The sequence below is a fragment of the Lithobates pipiens genome, unplaced genomic scaffold (assembly GCF_037356315.1).
Source record: "Lithobates pipiens isolate NorthernLeopardFrog02 unplaced genomic scaffold, aLitPip1_a1.2 Scaffold_35, whole genome shotgun sequence".
NCBI lineage: Eukaryota > Metazoa > Chordata > Amphibia > Anura > Ranidae > Lithobates > Lithobates pipiens.
The window spans coordinates 15,919,635-15,938,022 of record NW_027507811.1 but is presented as its reverse complement, the minus strand read 5'-3'; the positions used below and the strand labels follow the sequence as shown (position 1 = coordinate 15,938,022).

The following is an 18,388-nucleotide window of genomic DNA, read 5'->3' as shown; positions in this document are numbered from 1 at the left end:
TGTTGGACCACTACAACTTGTTTACTAATGTGATTTGGTATCTTTCTCTATCCTGCCCTCCTGTTTAGAGCATGTTCCCGCAGTCAGTGATAATTTTTCAAAGAGACAGGACTTAGGAAAGCCATTGTCTTCTTATCCTTCAAAAGACTGCAAGAACATCCTCTGTACTGCAATTATCTGAAATAATATTTGGTGGGATTCAACGTCAGTGTCTTATTGAAGAGTGGATGGTGCCAAGTCAGAAGCTGACCATACTGTCTGGACAGAGTGGGTCTAAGGAGGTATGTCAATGCATGATGCAGCAGAACAGATGGCAATAGCACTGAAATCATTGCCCAAACATGGTCACTGGGCCTTTTTGGGTAATGATGTCACCACCATCGAACCCCTTCTTTTATACAGATGATGAAAACTCAAGGAGTTGTCATTCAGCTAGAGGTACCATTGTGTACTATGTACCCCATACTCATTCATGTAAGGGGGTTATATGTGGGGACCTCCTTGTCCACATGAACATGGAGAGAAAGTGTTGTGCCAAGAGGGATGCAGCCTGGCAAGGTACCCCCCATGTTGATGACATGTAGACAGTATGGTTCAGGAGGGGGGGGGCATGCACTATGTACACTGAGTTGTATATGAGAAGCTCCTGATCACTGCACTCTGTATCTTGGGCTGTATATGACACACCCCTGACCATTGCACTCTGTACACTGGGGTGTATATTTGGAGCGCTGCCCCCTAGAGAGCCACTGGATTTAGGGTTATTCCTGCACAGCCAGACAACATGCATTTTCCAACTTCCACACAGAGTCAGTAATCAGTCCATGGGCTTATGTATGTTGTTTTATTGAGGCAAATCAACCCACATAGGGATGAGGGATTATAGGATGCCCAACTTGAACTTGGTAGAACAATTTGAGGACAAACTTCTTAGCTATGCACAAGAAATTCAGATCCTGGACTGTACTCCCTCCGGAACATGGCCAGTCTCTAATGGAACAATAGCAAATTTCCTTTTCTTCAGGAGCTCTATGTCACCTGTGGTGAAACTCACAAAGTCCCAACTCTTGCAGAAAATACCAGCCCACCGGGCAGCCTTGAAAAGTGTCCCAGAGCAAGGGATTTGCTGTGACAACGTAACCATGAAAGTTTGCTAAATGTTGCACCTGGAACCCTTGTTGGCCCTGGGGGCGATAGGTAGAGGTAAGACTGCTGTACAGGTCTTCCCATGCTAGACAGGGTGTCTCCTGGATGAGACTGAAGGGTGGTAAAGGTCTCTCTTCAGCTTCCTCTCCTTCCTTCCTTAGCTCTTGCTTGGAGGGAGAGCTCCCCAACCCCGGGGTCCCTTCCCAGGCCTCACGATACTCACCTCAGCTCTCCATCTTTCACCTGACAACAACCCCTGCTGAACATGCTTTTTGATATTTATGGGCCCATCTTATCACCATGGCAGGCCCCCCCCCCACCTGGGGATCGTCAATCTCCCATAAATACTCTGATCCCTGCCTCTGTACCTCCTCCCACTAGCTTCTAGAAGTTTCCTTGGACCCCCAGAACCAAGGGGAGGTGATAAAGGCCTGGTCTACAGAGCCTTCCAGCCTTTAATGTGTTAATGTGAGGAAGATGGACTCAATCTCTAGTGGTCATACTCTAAACATTAGAGCGCCCCCTAGCTGCAACCTGGAAATAGCATTGCTAGGAGGTCTATTCATTTAGTTGCAACATATTTCTCATCTATATATAAACGTCTCCTGACATTTAGGGGTCTATTCATCGAAAATTTGCATAGTACTTGACATGGTGAATTTTTCATTATAAATCTTAAGCTGGTGTAATATTGTTGGTTTAATGAACTCATGTTCTCCGATGTCTACTGCAGTGATAATTGCATGAGTATGATATCCCAGTTATTTGTATGAAGTCGTACCCGATGAAGGAGGGTTGTCTTCGTAAAATGAGTAGTTGGATGAGTGTGAAAAGCATTTGACGAGCCGTATTCTGTTCGAAATGTAATGAAAACAGTAATTTCATATGATGGTCAGCGCCATCTACTGGCCTGATATGGTACTTTTCCTGGAATACCTTCACAATGGCAATACCGCATTCTGGCCACTAGGCGATAACCATAGGAAATCACTGTATTAGATAAAATACGGGCAATATTTGTCACAGCTGGGTGCTTGCTGCCCCCCATTGTTCAGTGGTATTTTTTTTTTTTTTAACTAGACCTCAAAATGTACACAGCCAATGAGGAGGCAAGGACTCCATTTTTATTTTTTTCCTGCTATCAATGTCCGACACGGTACAACACTTCATCCATGTCTTTGGTGATCTCTGATCTCCTTATCAACTGTTTCTTCCATGATGAAGATCAGCCGTGGAGTATATCTGAGGTGTATATCAGGATGTGCTTCTTCCCCACATGTCCAGCAACATTCACATACAAGACATTTCCCGCACTCACTAATACACCCCGAGGGTTGTGTGGGACCCCCTGATGTACAGGAGGACAGGACTTCAGTGAGGAACAATTCCCTCACTCAGGACAGGAATATGGCTTCTCCCCCGTGTGACATCTCTGATGTCTGTCAAGCTTGGACTTCTGTGAAAAGTATTCCCCGCACTCAGGGCATGAATATGGCTTCTCCCCCGTGTGCGATCTCTGATGTGTGTAAAGTTTGGACTTATCTGAAAAACATTTCCCACACTCAGGACAGATAAATGGCTTCTCCCCCGTGTGAGACCTGTGTGACAAGTATTGATTTTTTTACAAAACATTTCCCGTACACAGAACAGGAATAAAGCTTCTCACCCGTGTGCAGTCTCTGATGATAATTAAGAGTGGACTTCTCTAAAAAACATTTCCCGCACTCTGAACAGCAAAACGGCTTCTCCCCCGTGTGAGAACGTTGATGTATGACAAAACGTGATTTATATAAAAAACATTTCCCGCACTCAGGACAGGAATACGGCTTCTCAACTGTGTGAGACCTTTGATGTGTGACAAGAGTTGATTGACATCCAAAGCATTTCCCGCACTCAGGGCAGGAATATGGCTTCTCTCCCGTGTGTGATCTCTGATGACTGTCAAAATTGCATTTCTTTGAAAAACATTTCCCGCACTCAGTGCAGGAATACGGCTTCTCACCTGTGTGAGATTTATGATGTATGGAAAGTGTATACTTGTTTGAAAACCACTTACCGCACTCAAGGCAGGAATGTGGTTTCTCACCTATGTGAGGTTCCTCAGGATAAGAGGAATACGATGGTCCGGCACCGTCCCGCACAGTCTGAGGTTCCTCGGGATAAGAGGAATACGATGGTCCGGCACCGTCCCGCACAGTCTGAGGTTCCTCGAGATAAGAGGAATACGATGGTCCGGCACCGTCCCGCACAGTCTGAGGTTCCTCAGGATAAGAGGAATACGACGGTCCGGCACCGTCCCGCACAGTCTGAGGTTCCTCGGGATAAGAGGAATACGATGGTCCGGCACCATCCCTCACAGTCTGAGGTTCCTCGGGATAAGAGGAATACGATGGTCCAGCACCGTCCCTCACAGTCTGAGGTTCCTCAGGATAAGAGGAATACGATGGTCCGGCACCGTCCCGCACAGTCTGAGGTTCCTCAGGATAAGAGGAATACGATGGTCTGGCACCGTCCCGCACAGTCTGAGGTTCCTCGGGATAAGAGGAATACGATGGTCTGGCACCGTCCCGCACAGTCTGAGGTTCCTCAGGATAAGAGGAATACGATGGTCCGGGACCGTCCCGCACAGTCTGAGGTTCCTCAGGATAAGAGGAATACGATGGTCCGGCACCGTCCCGCACAGTCTGAGATTCCTCAGGATAAGAGGAATACGATGGTCCGGCACCGTCCCGCACAGTCTGAGATTCCTCAGGATAAGAGGAATACGATGGTCCGGCACCGTCCCGCACAGTCTGAGGTTCCCCAGGATAAGAGGAATACGATGGTCCATCTACACTGTGTGGTGCCGGATGGACATTTGAGGTAGTCGGGTTTTCTCCTGGACTATACTGTGTGATGTCCTCATCTTCTACTTTACAGTCTGGAGACAAAGTGAGACAATCCTCTGAGGTTTTCCTCATCTCCCGTCCATCTACTAAAATAGAAATACAAAGATTATTACTAGACATGAGCTGATTGGTTCCCCTAAACCAGGACTCCGCCCACATCAGGCAGCTTTGTCTCTGAGGATCTTACAATTCCCCCCTCAAGGTAACTAGTAAATGGGTCCTCTGATCTCCTACCAGATCATTTCTTTATTCATGGACCTTAGTCAGAGAGTAAGGAAACAACGAGAACTGTCTTTTATAGGAGTGACAGTGATGAGGGGATTATAGGACGAGTGTCCCCTCCCCCTCTATCACTCATTGCCATATTCCCAACACAAGAAGTCCTGCACTTCCTTATTTAGTCCATGATTTAGTCATGAATAACAGCGGGGCTGAGCCCCACCAGAGGTCAGAGAGTGAGGATGGGGGGAGAACAACCAAGATGAAGACTGGACTGATCCTGAAGACCCCCATCATTGGGTTATTGACTCCTCCCCCAGGATGTTATCACATTATTATCACCATGTAAAAGTCTGTGCACCAATCACATCATCCGATATAAAATGTCCAGCTGCTAAGAAATGGGTGTAACAAAAGAGAATACATATTATGTGTATATATAGCAGTGGGGGGAGGGGAGAGAGAAGAAGTCAGGACTATGTAATGTACAACATATTGTATAGGATACAACAGTTAGGACTATATAGTATCAGAATGATGTAATGTACAACATAGAGTATATAGAGAAGGTGTTAGGACTACATAAAGTGCAATATAAATGATATAGTGAATATATTTACTATTAATGACCCACCTGTGCTGATCTCTGTAGGAGTGTCCTCCTCTATAAATGTCCCCGTTATTCCATCCTCCTCCATAGACTGCTGATCATCCCTCACATACCTCTCTTCTTCTTCTTCTGATTTCACCTCAAATTCTATATCGATTGGATCTCCATTATAAACCAAGAGAATGAAAGAAATGTAAAATGTAATATTGTGACATCACATAAAAGATCCACGCATCGCCTCACAAGTCCATGTCCCAGATGTTCTATTTAACCAACCTTGTAATGGTGGGGGATGGTGTGATCTTCCTGTGTGGAATCCCGGGAATACAGAGGACCTCCCCCTCCCATAGACTGCTGAGCTCCACTTATCAACATCTCTTCTTCTTCCTCTTTAATCTCAGCTTTGATGTCTTTCAGTTCCTCATCCTAAACCCCAAAGATGATAGAATATATGTGTGAAAGGTAACAAGAGATTAAATAGCTTTGAATTCTGTTCTATTTGCTCAGTCCCATCTACCTGATGATGGTGGGGGATGGTGTGACCTTCCTGTGTGGAATCCCGGGAATACAGAGGAGGGGGACATCTCTCTGGTGGGTTCCCATTACTGGATCCATCTGTAGGAAACACACACACTGACTGAATACATTGTTTCTATGTGTTTATCAGATGATGGGGGATCTAGGTGGATCCTCCGTACTGCTCTCTCCTTTACAATAAAGTCTCCTCTTACCCGGTGATGTGAGGGGCGGCTGATTGTCCATCATGACGTCCTTGTAGAGATCCTTGTGTCCTTCTAAATACTCCCACTCCTCCATGGAGAAATAGACAGTGACATCCTGACACCTTATAGGAACCTGACACACACAATGATACAGTCACCATCCAGACACATCCCTTGTCTGTTACTGGATAATGTCCCAGAATTCCCAGAATCCTCCTCACCTCTCCTGTCAGCAGCTCCATCATCTTCTTGGTGACTTCTAGAATCTTCTCCATGTTGTGTCTCTCAGGTTTTAGGGAGTCACATGGAGGCACTGTGATGGTCATATAATCACCTGACTTCAGAACAGGAAATCTCTGTATTGAAAAACCAATAGGAATATCATGTTAGAATCCCAGAATCCTCCTCACCTCCCCTGTCAGGTCTGTGTTTAATTAACCACTTCCTCACCGGGCCATGGCTACTGAACGGTTGGCTTATTCTGGGAGGGCATACAATTGGCGTGCACCCGGGAATGTCCGTGACCGTCGGGGCCTCGGGACCCAGCACATCACAGAGCAGGTTAAAGTGCCAATGACAGCGGCTCTTTACCACATGGTCTCTCTGTCCAATGAGAGAGCGATTACTTATCAACAAACTGGCATCATGTCCGGTTCATCTCCTCCCCTCTCCTCACACTGATCAGTGAGGAGTGTGAAGAGAGGCGGAAGCTGGTGGAGCAGAGCTTGTGGGCTGGATCTGAAGTGCCCACAGCGCTGATCACCGCCCATCCATGACCATCCATGCCAATTCATGCTCATCCATGCCACATCAGTGCTCATCCGTGCCTATCCATGTTACATCATTGCCCATCCATACCACATCAGTGCTCATCCATGCCACATCAGTGCTCATCCATGCCACATCAGTGCTCATCCATGCCACATCAGTGCTCTACCGTGCCACATCAGTGCTCATCCATGCCACATAAATGCACATCAGTGCTCATCGGTGCCAAATCCATGTCACATCAGTTCTCACCCGTGCCACATCAGTGCTCATCCGTGCCACATCAGTGCTCATCTGTGCCACATTCATCCCACATCCATGCCACATCAGTGCTCATCCGTGCCACATCAGTTCTTATCCATGCCATTATAGTGCCCATCAGTGCCTCACAAAAGTGTAATAGTTACCACATTGAACACAGCCGATTTTGATGGACACACTGCTGCTGTAATTGTCTCTACTCCCTTGAGCTGAATTGGTTCAGTGTGTTCTGCAGCCGACAGGTTGGTCAGTGTTTTGTTTGCATGGAAGCTGCGATGCACGCTGCATGTCTTCCCTCTCCCCTCCTTCCCACATATTATGGGGGCAGGGGATTGGGTGGGTAGCTTCACCGTGCATCTGCACCACACCCCCCACACCATGCGAGCGATGCCCAGTGGGCATCCCTTCACGCAGGCGTGTGTGCTATTCCAGCTTGACTGACACATGGTGAGTAGGTCCGGTTGCTGCCGTGCTGTCTCTCCTTTGTTGTCATGCAAGTGTGACGCTGGATGGGACCCTGACCACCGGGCTCACCCTGCATAACCCATGACTGGGTTATGACTAAGGCCTTATAGGCTGAAACACGTCAACCTTTCGTATTTGCTTGTTAATAAATATAAAAAAAATTTTAAGAGCAATCACCGGAGTGCAGATCATCTTTTCTTCCTAATGTTATGTCTACTCCATTTGGGGGACTGTGATGTACAATATTTACTTTCTGTGTCATGTTGGCGACTATTCTCAATATGTATGTTGATACTTTGTATTTTATATCTAAATGTGCTATTATGCATTTATATGGGTTGATCCATGCCCTATCGTTGGTCAAATAAAGAATATCATTTTTTACATATGTATATGGTTTTGTCTGGCTCTACCCCCCCCGCACCTCATCTAAAGTTTTTTGCATAAGCAACCAGGGATGGAGGCGTAATATTTCCCGTTGCGTCTCATTCAAAGTCCCATATATTCCCTTTTTTTCTTTAAACGTGTAATAGGTGGTTGAGAAATGAGATGCGTAATGTATGCTCCTAGAATACCCGGTGGTGCTATCTGCATGTTGGGCCTCCGTATGTGGCCAGGCTGTGTAAAAGTCTCACACATGTGGTATCGCCATACTCGGGAGGAGTAGTAGAATGTGTTTTGGGGTGTAGTTGCAAGTATGTATATGCTGTGTGTGAGAAATAACCTGTTAACATGACAGCTTTGTGAGAAAAATAAATAAATAAATAAAAATCTTAATTTTGCAAAGAATTGTGGGGAAAAAATTACAACTTCAAAAAACTCACCATGCCTCTTACTAAATACCTTGGAATGTCTGCTTTCCAAAAAAAAAGGGGTCATTTTGGGGGGTATTTGTACTTTCCTGGCTTGTTAGGGTCTCAAGAAATGAGATAGGCCATCAGGTATGATCAACGTTCAGTGATTGGCACCATAGCTTGTAGACTCTATAACCTTCACACAGACCAAATAATATACACCAGGGGCGGACTGACCATTCAGTCACTCGGGCACTGCCCGAGGGCCCCATGCCACTAAGGGGCCACATCAGGGTTGCCAGCCTCAATAAAACCAGGGACAGTATGTAGAAATCTGTGTTTTTAAAAAAATCTATCTATTACCTGGGGCCCCATAATCTCCTATTGCCCGGGGGCCCCATGAGTTGTCATTCCGCCCCTGATATACACTGATTTTGGTTATTTTTACCAAAGATATGTAGCAGTATACATTTTGGGAAAAATTTATGAAAAAAAATTACAAAATTTTATAATAGAAATTAAGAAAATGCATTTTTTTAAATAACATTTTTTTCATTTATGGCGCAAATAATAAACCAAACCCAGTGGTGATTAAATACCACCAAAAGAAATCTCTATTTGTGTGAAAAAAAGTACACAAATTGTATATGCATACAGTGTTGCATGACTGAGTAATTGTCATTCAAGATGTGACAGCGCTGAATGCTGAAAATTGGTCTGGTTAGGAAGGGGGTTTAAGTGCCCAGTGGGCAAGTGGTTTATAGAGATAACAGTGATGTCACGTGACCTCCCAGAATCCTCCTCACCTCTCCGGTCAGGTCTGTGTTTTATTAATAGAGATAAGAGTGATGTCACGTGACCTCCCAGAATCCTCCTCACCTCTCCGGTCAGGTCTGTGTTTTATTAATAGAGATAAGAGTGATGTCACGTGACCTCCCGGAATCCTCCTCCCCTCTCCGGTCAGGTCCGTGTTTTATTGATAGAGATAAGAGTGATGTCACGTGACCTCCCGGAATCCTCCTCACCTCTCCGGTCAGGTCTGCCTTTTATTAATAGAGATAAGATTGATGTCATGTGACCTCCCAGAATCCTCCTCACCTCTCTGGTCAGGTCTGTGTTTTATTAATAGAGATAAGAGTGATGTCATGTGACCTCCCAGAATCCTCCTCACCTCTCCGGTCAGGTCTGCGTTTTATTAATAGAGATAAAAGTGATGTCACGTGACCTCCCAGAATCCTCCTCACCTCTCCGGTCAGGTCTGCGTTTTATTAATAGAGATAACAGTGATGTCACGTGATCTCCCAGAATCCTCCTCACCTCTCCGGTCAGGTCTGTGTTTTATTAATAGAGATAAAAGTGATGTTACGTGACCTCCCAGAATCCTCCTCACCTCTCCGGTCAGGTCTGTGTTTTATTAATAGAGATAAGAGTGATGTCACGTGACCTCCCAGAATCCTCCTCACCTCTCCGGTCAGGTTTGTGTTTTATTAATAGAGATACGAGTGATGTCACGTGACCTCCCAGAATCCTCCTCACCTCTCTGGTCAGGTCCGTGTTTTTTTAATAGAGATAAGAGTGATGTCATGTGACCTCCCAGGATCCTCCTCACCTCTCCGGTCAGCAGGAAGATGATCTCCAGGGTGAGGTTTAGTATCTTCTCAGTCATGTGACTCCGGTCCTCCTCCATCCTCATCGGTGCCATGATTTGATCTATACGGGTCTCCTTGTAGAACTTTGGGAAATGAAAGTAAGAATTATTTGGATGGTATTGGTCACACAAAAATAGGATAGTGTTTGTTACATTATCGAGGTCCCGGGACCCTACTGGCCCACCAGATCAGAAATTCCCTTTTCTCTGTTGGCTTTGCTTTGTTTCTAAACTGGTTTTAATTAGTTTTAGATCTGAAGACAAGGAAAGATAAATATGATCCTTCTTCTGTCTTCTTGATTTGGTCTGAGGCAGTGCTGTGAGGTCAATGTAGGGTCATCAGGATGTCCAGGAAGGGGAACTTGCTGACTTTTGGCCAGAGTTTTGGGCTAATTCGGATAATTGGCAGAACTCCGACTGCAAGCCTCCAATCTCTGGCAGCCTGCTGACTGATATGAGTGATGTCATTGCCACTCTCTGCAGTAAGAGAAGGTGTTAGATAGGATAGGAGGAGGATGATGTTGGTGAAGTAAAGGGCTGTGGGGGGGGGGGGGAGGATTTTGTTATCATCCCTCCAATGGCAGCCCAATGTGGGTAGGAGAACAGCAGGGGCCGAGGGGTTTGTTCTCTAATGCCCCGTACACACGAGCGGACTTTTCGACATCCAAACTCCGACGGACTGAGTCCGGCGGACTATCCGCTCGTGTGTGGGCTGCAACGGACTTTAGCTTCGCAAAAGTCTGACGGACTTTAGAAATGAAGCATGCTTCAAATTTTCCCGACGGAACTCCGCCGGACCCGGTCCCCTTCGAAAAATGTGTGTGCTACTCCGATGGACTAAAACCGACGCTAGGGCAGCTATTGGCTACTGTCTATGAACTTCCTACGTCGAATCCAGTCGTACGTCATCACGTTCGACTCCGTCGGAGTTTGGTGTGATGGTGTGTGGTCAAGTCCGTTCGGTCGAAAAGTCCGCCAGAACTCCGGCGGAACTCCGCTAGAACTCCGTCGGAAGTCTGTCAGACTTAATCCCTCTCGTGTGTACGGGGCATTAGTTGTCAAGTATACTGTAGTATCCAGGACCTTGTACGGAGTGGTGGTGGGACCCACAACACGAGCCTGCTAAGTGAGTCTGCGCAAACAGATCTTTCTAAAAATTAGTGTGTACCCAGGGTGAAGGACTTCCCTTCTTCATTCCACTTGATGTCCCGGAACAGAATACCTGACCAGTAACATGGGAAGAAGGTGAAGGTTGCCTTCATTTCCTGGAAGGAGTTTTGTAAGTAGCTTTGAAAAGTGCAGGTAGGAGGACCATCATTGATCAAGAGACCCTGCCTACCTTGGAAGCCCCCTCAACCCTACAGCCTCCTCTTCCCTCAGAGCCCTGAACCCTGACTAACCCCTCAGAGTCCTTCAGAATCACCATCATCTCAGAGGCCCCCGGAGTCTTTATCCCTATTACCCCTCACAGCTTCTCAGGACCATATTACTAGAATTTAAGTCCAAAATGAAGACAATGCTCCGGGCCGGCCCCGTAAGTGGGGAAATGTTCAGACCCTGAAGGGGTTAATCTATTTTTCCCACAACATATATACATGTGTGTATCATCATTTGCATGAGGTAAAAGACGTCACAGTGACTATGGAGGAAGAGGACGGACATGACGGGGGTTACTGGGTGTAAACAGAAAAGAAGATCTCATTACCTCCTCTACTGCAAAGTTCCAGCAATGTCTCCTCTCTACTTCCTCCCGCCTCACCTCTGACCTGGAACTTTCTGTCTGCACCTGACATCACTTCCTGTAAGTACCTGACATCACTTCCTGTCTTCCATAGAGATTTCCTGTCTTGGTAGAAGTGAGGTCCCCCACCTTGTGGCGCTCGGAAGAACTGCAGCCCCGAGAAACATCTCATAGTCCTTGTACACGCGGTCGGACATTCTGACGGAAAATGTCCGATTGGACCGTGTTGTGGGATAATCCGACCATGTGTGGGATTCATCGGACTTTTTCCGTCGGAATGTCCGACCAACAAAGTTTGAGAGCTGGATATAAAAATTGTTCCGACAACATGATCCGATCGGACTTTGTCCGATCATTTGTAGAGAATTCCGATCGGACAAAGTGCCACGCATGCTCAGATCAAATTCCTAGACCAAAGCTATTGGCTACCAGCCTGAACGTAGTCCCGTCATAACTAAATAACCTCATCACGTTCTGAACGATCGGATTTTCCGACAACTTAGTCCGACCGTGTGTATGCAACACAAGTTTTGGACAAAATCCGTTGGACAAAATCCAATGGATTTTGTTGTCAGAATGTTGGACCGTGTGTACAAGGGCTAAGTGTGCTCTCATCTCTATTCCCACCAAAGGGGATAGAAATATATTACTGCCAGATTGAACAGATTACCCCATTTAGTAAAATATGGAAGACTTGGATATCCCACCCTAGAGACTCCAATTATTTAAAAGAATGCAAATTCTAACTGACCCCACAGCCTGAAATAATCTGTTCAATTAACTAAGTAATAGGTGGATGTAGAACACTATCTATGTTATCCTCTACTCCCTGAATTTCCTATATAGTTACCCTCCCCCTTCCCAATGTTATTCCCTGACTTATAGTTGTACAGGCTGACTAGCAGCTCAATGTGGTGACCTCCCATTGGGGTAGGCTGGATTGGGCCATCAAGATTTGAACAAAACCTATATCTATATATTTATCGGCGTATAACACGCACTTTTTTCCCCTTAAAATCAGGGGAAAATTGCAGGTGCATGTTATACGCCGATACTCCGTGATTTCCGCACAATTTTTTGGGCTCTCAATTTTTTGGGCTTTCGGCCGCTCTCGGCCCTTCTCGGCGGCTTTCGGCCGCTCTCGGGCCTTCACGGCGGCTTTCGGCCGCTCTCGGACCTTCTCGGCGGCTTTCGGCCGCTCTTGGACCTTCCGAGAGCGGCCGAAAGCTGGCGAGGTCCGAGAGCGGCCGAAAGCCGGCGAGAAGGTCCGAGAGCGGCCGAAAGCCGGCGAGAAGGTCCGAGAGCGGCCGAAAGCCGACGAGAAGGTCCGAGAGCGGCCGCAAGCCGCCGAGACGGGCCGAGGTGGCTGAAAGCCGCCAAGAAGGTCCGAGAGTGGCCGAAAGCCGCCAAGAACTTCCGGGCGCCGCCAAGATACACAGGACATCTCGGCAGCGCCATTTTTAAAAACCTAAGCGGACAATGCACTAAGACGGACAAGCTGCATGACAAGGCTGGAATGACGAGGCTGCAATGACGACAGGCTGCAATGAGGAGGCTGCAATGAGGACAGGCTGCAATGAGGAGGCTGCAATGAGGACAGGCTGCATGACAAGGCTGCAATGCGGACAGGCTGCATGACAAGGCTGCAATGAGGACAGGCTGCATGACAAGGCTGCAATGAGGACAGGCTGCATGACAAGGCTGCAATAGGGACAGGCTGCATGACAAAGCTGCAAATGATGCTGACAAGGCTTCAGATGGACACTGATAAGGCTGCATTGATGGGCATTTAAATGTAAGTTTTTTTTCCTTAAATTTCCCTCCTAAAAGTTTTTTCCACAAAACGGACTGTGCAACAGAGGTCCGCCGGACTTTCCGAACGAGCGGACCTGCACACACACGCCCACTCATGACCAGACTTTTCCGGCAGACAATCCGCCGGACTATGGCGGGAGACCGATGGACTTTTGAAATGAATGGACTTGCCCACCCACGGAGTAAAGTCTGTTAATTTTGAACGCGGCTCCAGGTAGATGGAACTAGCAAAGGAAGTCAATGTTGCCGCCTCCATCGGCGAGATTGACACCTCACTAGCCCCGTCACCTGGTATGGATTTAAAGGGGAACAAAATGGCGTGGGGGTCCCCCCAAAGTCCATAGCAGACCCTTATCCGAGCACGCAGCCAGGCCAGTCAGGAAAGGGGATGGGGACAAGCAAGCGCCCCCCCCACCCAAAAGCACCTTGTCCCCATGTTGATGAGGACAAGGGCCTCTTCCCGACAACCCTGGCTATTGGTTGTCGGGGTCTGTGAGCGGGGGGCTTATTAGAATCCGGGAGCCCCCTTTAATAAGGGGGTCCCCAGATTCCAGCCCCCTACCCTATGTGAATGAGTATGGGGTACTATGTACCCCTACCCATTCACCTGGGGGGAAAAAATGTACAGAAAAAAACACAACACAGGTTTTTAAAATACTTATTAGACAGCTCCGGGGGTCTTCTTCCGTCTTCGGGGGTGTTCTCGCTGGACTCCTCCGCTATCTTCTGCTCTTTCGCTAGCTCTTTTACTAGCAGATGAGCCTGGCTTTCTCCTTTGTCGCCGCCGCCGTCTGAGGGTCTTCTTCCGACTTTGGGGGTCTTTTCCCACTCTTCGGGGGTCTTGTCCCTCCCTTCGGTTCTTCTTGCCGGGCCTCCGCTTTCTTCTTCCAGCTCTTTTACTAGCGTTGGCCCGGTCTTGTCGCTGTCTCAGCCGCCTTCTGCTTCTTCTTCCTTCTTCCGATGTTGACAGGATGCTCTCTCTGGCCATAATGGCAAGGACGCGTTGTGCGGCGACTTCTATAGGGACAAGGGGTGGGGTCACCGAGTGATGTCACATAGTGTCCCAGTCCCGGAGGATGCTGGGACTGTGCTATCATAAGGGATGGGGTCACCATGTGACATTACCCGGTGACCCCGCCCCTTATCCCTATATAAGTCGACCACACAACGTGTCCCTGCCATTAAGGCTGGAGAGAGCATCATGTCAACATTGGAAGGAAGAAGAAGAAAAGAAGATGAGAAAAAGAAGAAGGAGGAGGAGGAGGCGGCGGCGACAACGACAAGACCGGGCCAACGCTAGTTAAAGAGCTGGAAGAAGAAAGCGGAGGCCCGGCAAGAAGAACCGAAGAGCGGGACACGACCCCCGAAGTTGGAAGTAGATCCCCGGATGGCGGCAGCGACGAAGGAGAAAGCCCGGCTCCTCCGCTAGTAAAAGAGCATAAGATAGCGGAGTCCAGCGAGAAGACCCCCGAAGACGGAAGAAGACCCCTGCAGCTGTCTAGTAAAGTATTTTAAAAACCTGTGTTGTGCTTTTTTTTTTTATGTACACTTTTTTTTCCCCAGGTGAATGGGTAGAGGTACATTGTACTCCTACTCATTCACATAGGGTAGGGGGCTAGAATCTGGGGGCTGGGTCTGCTATGGACTTTGGGGGGACCCCATGCCGTATTTTCGGCATAGGGGTTCCCCTTTAAATCCATACCAGGTGACAGGGCTAGCGAGGTTTCAATCTCGCCGATGGAGGCAGCGACATTGACTTCCTTCGCTAGTCCCGTCTACCTGGAGCCACGTTCAAAATGTAAGGACTTTTCTCCGTGTGTGGGCAAGTCAGTTCATTTCAAAAGTCCGGCGGACTAGTACACAGACGGGCGGCAGTCTGGCGGACAATTTTGAGTCAAAACTTCTTTCTAAGTCCGCCGGACTTTTGGGAAGAAAAAGTCAGCCGGAGCCCACACACGGGCGGATTGTCCGCCAAACCAAGTCCACTGGATAATCCGATCATGTACGCGGCATAATAATTCTTTGAGAAATGAACAGTTTCTGTTTCTCAGTGTAGAAGAGTTTGGGTTTGGGTTGACCATAAGTCTGACCCAAACCCAAGCTGTCACAGTTCATCAAATGGGCAAACTAAATGGTCATCTATGGCCAGTGCACCCACTCACCTCCTGTTTAGCGCTAGTTAGTTTCCCAGCTAGGCCCTCCCCTCTTCTTCCATGTGTACTCAGTCAATGTTAGTTTTTCACAGAGACAGGCTTAGGAAAGTCATTGTCTTCTTACTCCAGAGGCAGTGTTAGGTTAGTACAACTTGTTTACTAATGTGATTTGGTACCTTTCTCTATCCTGCCCTACTGTTTAGAGCTAGTTAGTTTAGTACTAGATAACCCCTTTTCTCCTTTCATGTTTCCTCAGTCAGTGATAGTTTATCATAGAGACGGGGTTTGGGAAAGTCATTGTTTTCTTACCCTTCAAAAGACTGGAAAATACTCTGTATTGGAGAACCAATGGAAATATCAAGTTAGAATCCCAGAATCCTCCTCACCTCTCCGGTCAGGTCTGCGTTTTATTATTAGAGATAAGAGTGATGTCATGTGACCTCCCAAAATCCTCCTCACCTCTCCGGTCAGGTCTGTGTTTTATTAATAGAGATAAGAGTGATGTCATGTGACCTCCCAGAATCCTCCTCACCTCTCCGGTCAGGTCTGTGTTTTATTAATAGAGATAAGAGTGATGTCATGTGACCTCCCAGAATCCTCCTCACCTCTCCGGTCAGGTCTGTGTTTTATTAATAGAGATAAGAGTGACGTCATGTGACCTCCCAGAATCCTCCTCACCTCTCCGGTCAGGTCTGTGTTTTATTAATAGAGATAAGAGTGATGTCATGTGACTTCCCACAAATCTCCTCACCTCTCCGGTCAGCAGGAAGATGATCTCCAGGGTGAGGTTTAGGATCTTCTCAGTCATGCGACTCAGGTCCTCCTCTATCCTCATTGGTGCCGTCATTTGATGTATACAGGTCTCCTTGTAGACGGATAACTTTGGGAAATGAAAGTAAGAGTTATCTGGATGGTATTGGTCACACGATAATAGGATGTGGATGTGAAGGGGATAATAGGAGGGTTGATGTATGTTGAAGAACTACTGCCCCCATGTGAACATATTTTGTTTGGATTGTTTAGTTTTTGGTACATTTTCGAGGTCCCGGGGACCCTCTTGGCCTGCTCTATTCGAAATTTCCCTTTTCTCTGTTGGGTTTGTTTTGTTTCTGAACTGGTTTTGATTAGTTTTAGATCTGCAGACAAGGAATGATAAATACGATCCTTCTTTTGACTTGTTTTGCTCTGAGGCAGTGCTGTGAGGTCATCGTGATGTCAAGGAAGGGGAAATGGCGGACTTTTATCTGAAGTTCTGGGCTAATCCAGATAATTGGACAGAACTCCGACTGCAAGGCCCCAATCTCTGGCAGCCTGCTGACTGATATGAGTGATGTCATTGTCACTCTCTGCAGTAAGAGAAAGTGTTAGATTGGATAGGAGGAGGATGATGCTGGTGAAGTAAAGGGCTGTGGGGGGGGGGATTTTGTTCTCATCCCTCCAATGGCAGCATTATGTGGGTAGGAGGAGAACAGCAGGGGGCGAGGGTTTTGTTTGCTTAGTTGCCATATATACTGTAGTATCCAGGACCTTGAGTGAGTGAGGGTGGGTTCCTGGTGTTCTGGACTCCAGTATCAGGCTGTGACACAGTCTATGTCATGGGAAGGTATTGGACGGCTCCCTCAGACCCACAACTCGGGCCTGCTTAATGAGTCTGTGCAAACAGATTCTCTAACAACGGGTGTGTACCCAGGGTGAAAGACTTCCCTTCTTCATTCCACTTGGTGTCCTGGAACATATTACTTCACCAGTAACATGGGAAGAAGGTGAAGGCTGCCTTCATTTCCTGGCAGGGGTTTTACAGGTAGGAGGACCATCATTGACCAAGAGCCCACCCTCGCTACCTTGGAGGCCCCCTGAGCCCTACAGCCTCCTCTTCTCTCAGAACCCTGACTAACCCATCAGAATCAACATCATATCAGAGGCCCCCGGAGTCTTTAACTCTATTACCCCCTCACAGCACCTCAGGGCTATATTACTAGAACTTAAAGTGATTTTAAAGGCTCTCATTTAAAAAAAAAAATAACAAACATGTCATACTTACCTCCACTATGCAGTTCGTCTGGCACGATCATCCTCTTCTGGCGCTATCAGCTCCTCCCCAAATCGTATAACCCCCCCCCCACCAGGAGAAGAACTCTCCCTGGGGGTTACCGTGCGGGCGTGCTCCCGAGTCCAGCATTTGCATGCATAGACGCAGAATGCCGGACTCGGCCCCCCCCCCTGGTCATTGGATTGGATTAACAGCAGCGAGAGCCAATGGCTGCACTGCTATCAATTTATCCAATCAAGAGCCGAGAACTCCCGGGCAGAATGGTCCTGTGCGTCTCCGCCGAGGGATCGAAGGGCTCAGGTGATTAAACGGGGGGCTGGGGGGGCCCGATCACTGTCAGAAGTTTTTTCACCTTAATGCACACGAGGGTTTACAAGTCTGAAATGAAGAGAATGTTCCGGCCCCGTAAGTGGGGGAAATGTTCTGACCCTGAAGGGGTTAATCTAGGTTCCCACACTATATATGTGTGTATCATCATCTGCTGGAGATAAAAGACGTCATAGTGGCTATGGAGGAAGAGGACGGAACATGACGGGGGGGGGTTACTGGGTACAAATATAAAATAATATCTTCTTACCTCCTACGTGCTGCCAAGTTCAAGCAATGTCTCCTCTCTACTTCCTCCCGACTCACCTCTAACCTGGAACTGCCTGCACCTGACATCACTTCTTGTCTGTGTACCTAAGATCACTTCCTGTCTGTACCCGACATCACTTTCTGTCTGTACCCAACATCACTTCCTGTCTGTACCTGACATCACTTCCTGTCTGCCATAGTGATTTCCTGTCTTGGTATAAGTGAGATCACCACCTTGTGGAGCTCAGAAGAACTGCAGCCCCGAGAAAACATCCCATAGTGTGAACAAGGCTTTGTGCTCTCATCTCCACTCCCACCAAGGGGGGATAGAAATATAAAAAAAAAAGGAATATATTACTGCCTAGTCCGGCCTTTCTCAGCCAGGGTTCCTCCAAAGGTCGCTAGGAGTTCTTTGAGAAATGAACAGTTTCTGTTTCTCAGTGGGCATGAGCTTCGAGTTTGGGTTAACCATAAGTTTGACCCAAACCCAAGCTGTTCACAGTTCATCTAATGAACAAACTAAATGGTCATT

General features: G+C 47.4%; 2 protein-coding genes across 2 annotated transcripts in view; both read right to left on the bottom strand.

Moving 5' to 3' along the window:
• Positions 1-830: 830 nt before the first annotated feature.
• The window catches only part of LOC143956119 (uncharacterized), a 33,076-nt gene continuing 15,518 nt past the window's right edge, over positions 831-18,388 (bottom strand). The window contains 2 exon segments of the mRNA XM_077466252.1: positions 831-2,753; positions 2,755-3,227. Coding sequence (XP_077322378.1) covers positions 2,537-2,753; positions 2,755-3,227 — 690 coding nt within the window. The 3' untranslated portion in view covers positions 831-2,536.
• Positions 5,181-17,950, bottom strand: LOC143955944 (gastrula zinc finger protein XlCGF66.1-like). The gene is made up of 6 exons (XM_077466070.1): positions 17,858-17,950; positions 15,982-16,110; positions 9,483-9,605; positions 5,807-5,941; positions 5,381-5,718; positions 5,181-5,289 (listed from the first exon to the last, which is right to left on the bottom strand). The coding sequence occupies exons 2-5, from the start codon at positions 16,075-16,077 to the stop codon at positions 5,527-5,529; spliced, it is 546 nt and encodes a 181-aa protein (XP_077322196.1). The 5' UTR covers positions 16,078-16,110; positions 17,858-17,950; the 3' UTR covers positions 5,181-5,289; positions 5,381-5,526.

Bases quoted from the DNA above. Each gene is read 5' to 3' on its own strand.
- LOC143955944 (XM_077466070.1), bottom strand. From the start codon at position 16,077: ATGACGGCACCAATGAGGATAGAGGAGGACCTGAGTCGCATGACTGAG. The intron at 9,606-15,981 runs GTGAGGAGATTT...CATTTCCCAAAG, and splicing joins TCTTCCTGCTGACCGGAGAG to TTCTACAAGGAGACCCGTAT. The intron at 5,942-9,482 runs GTGAGGAGGATC...TTTTCAATACAG, and splicing joins TCTTCCTGCTGACCGGAGAG to AGATTTCCTGTTCTGAAGTC.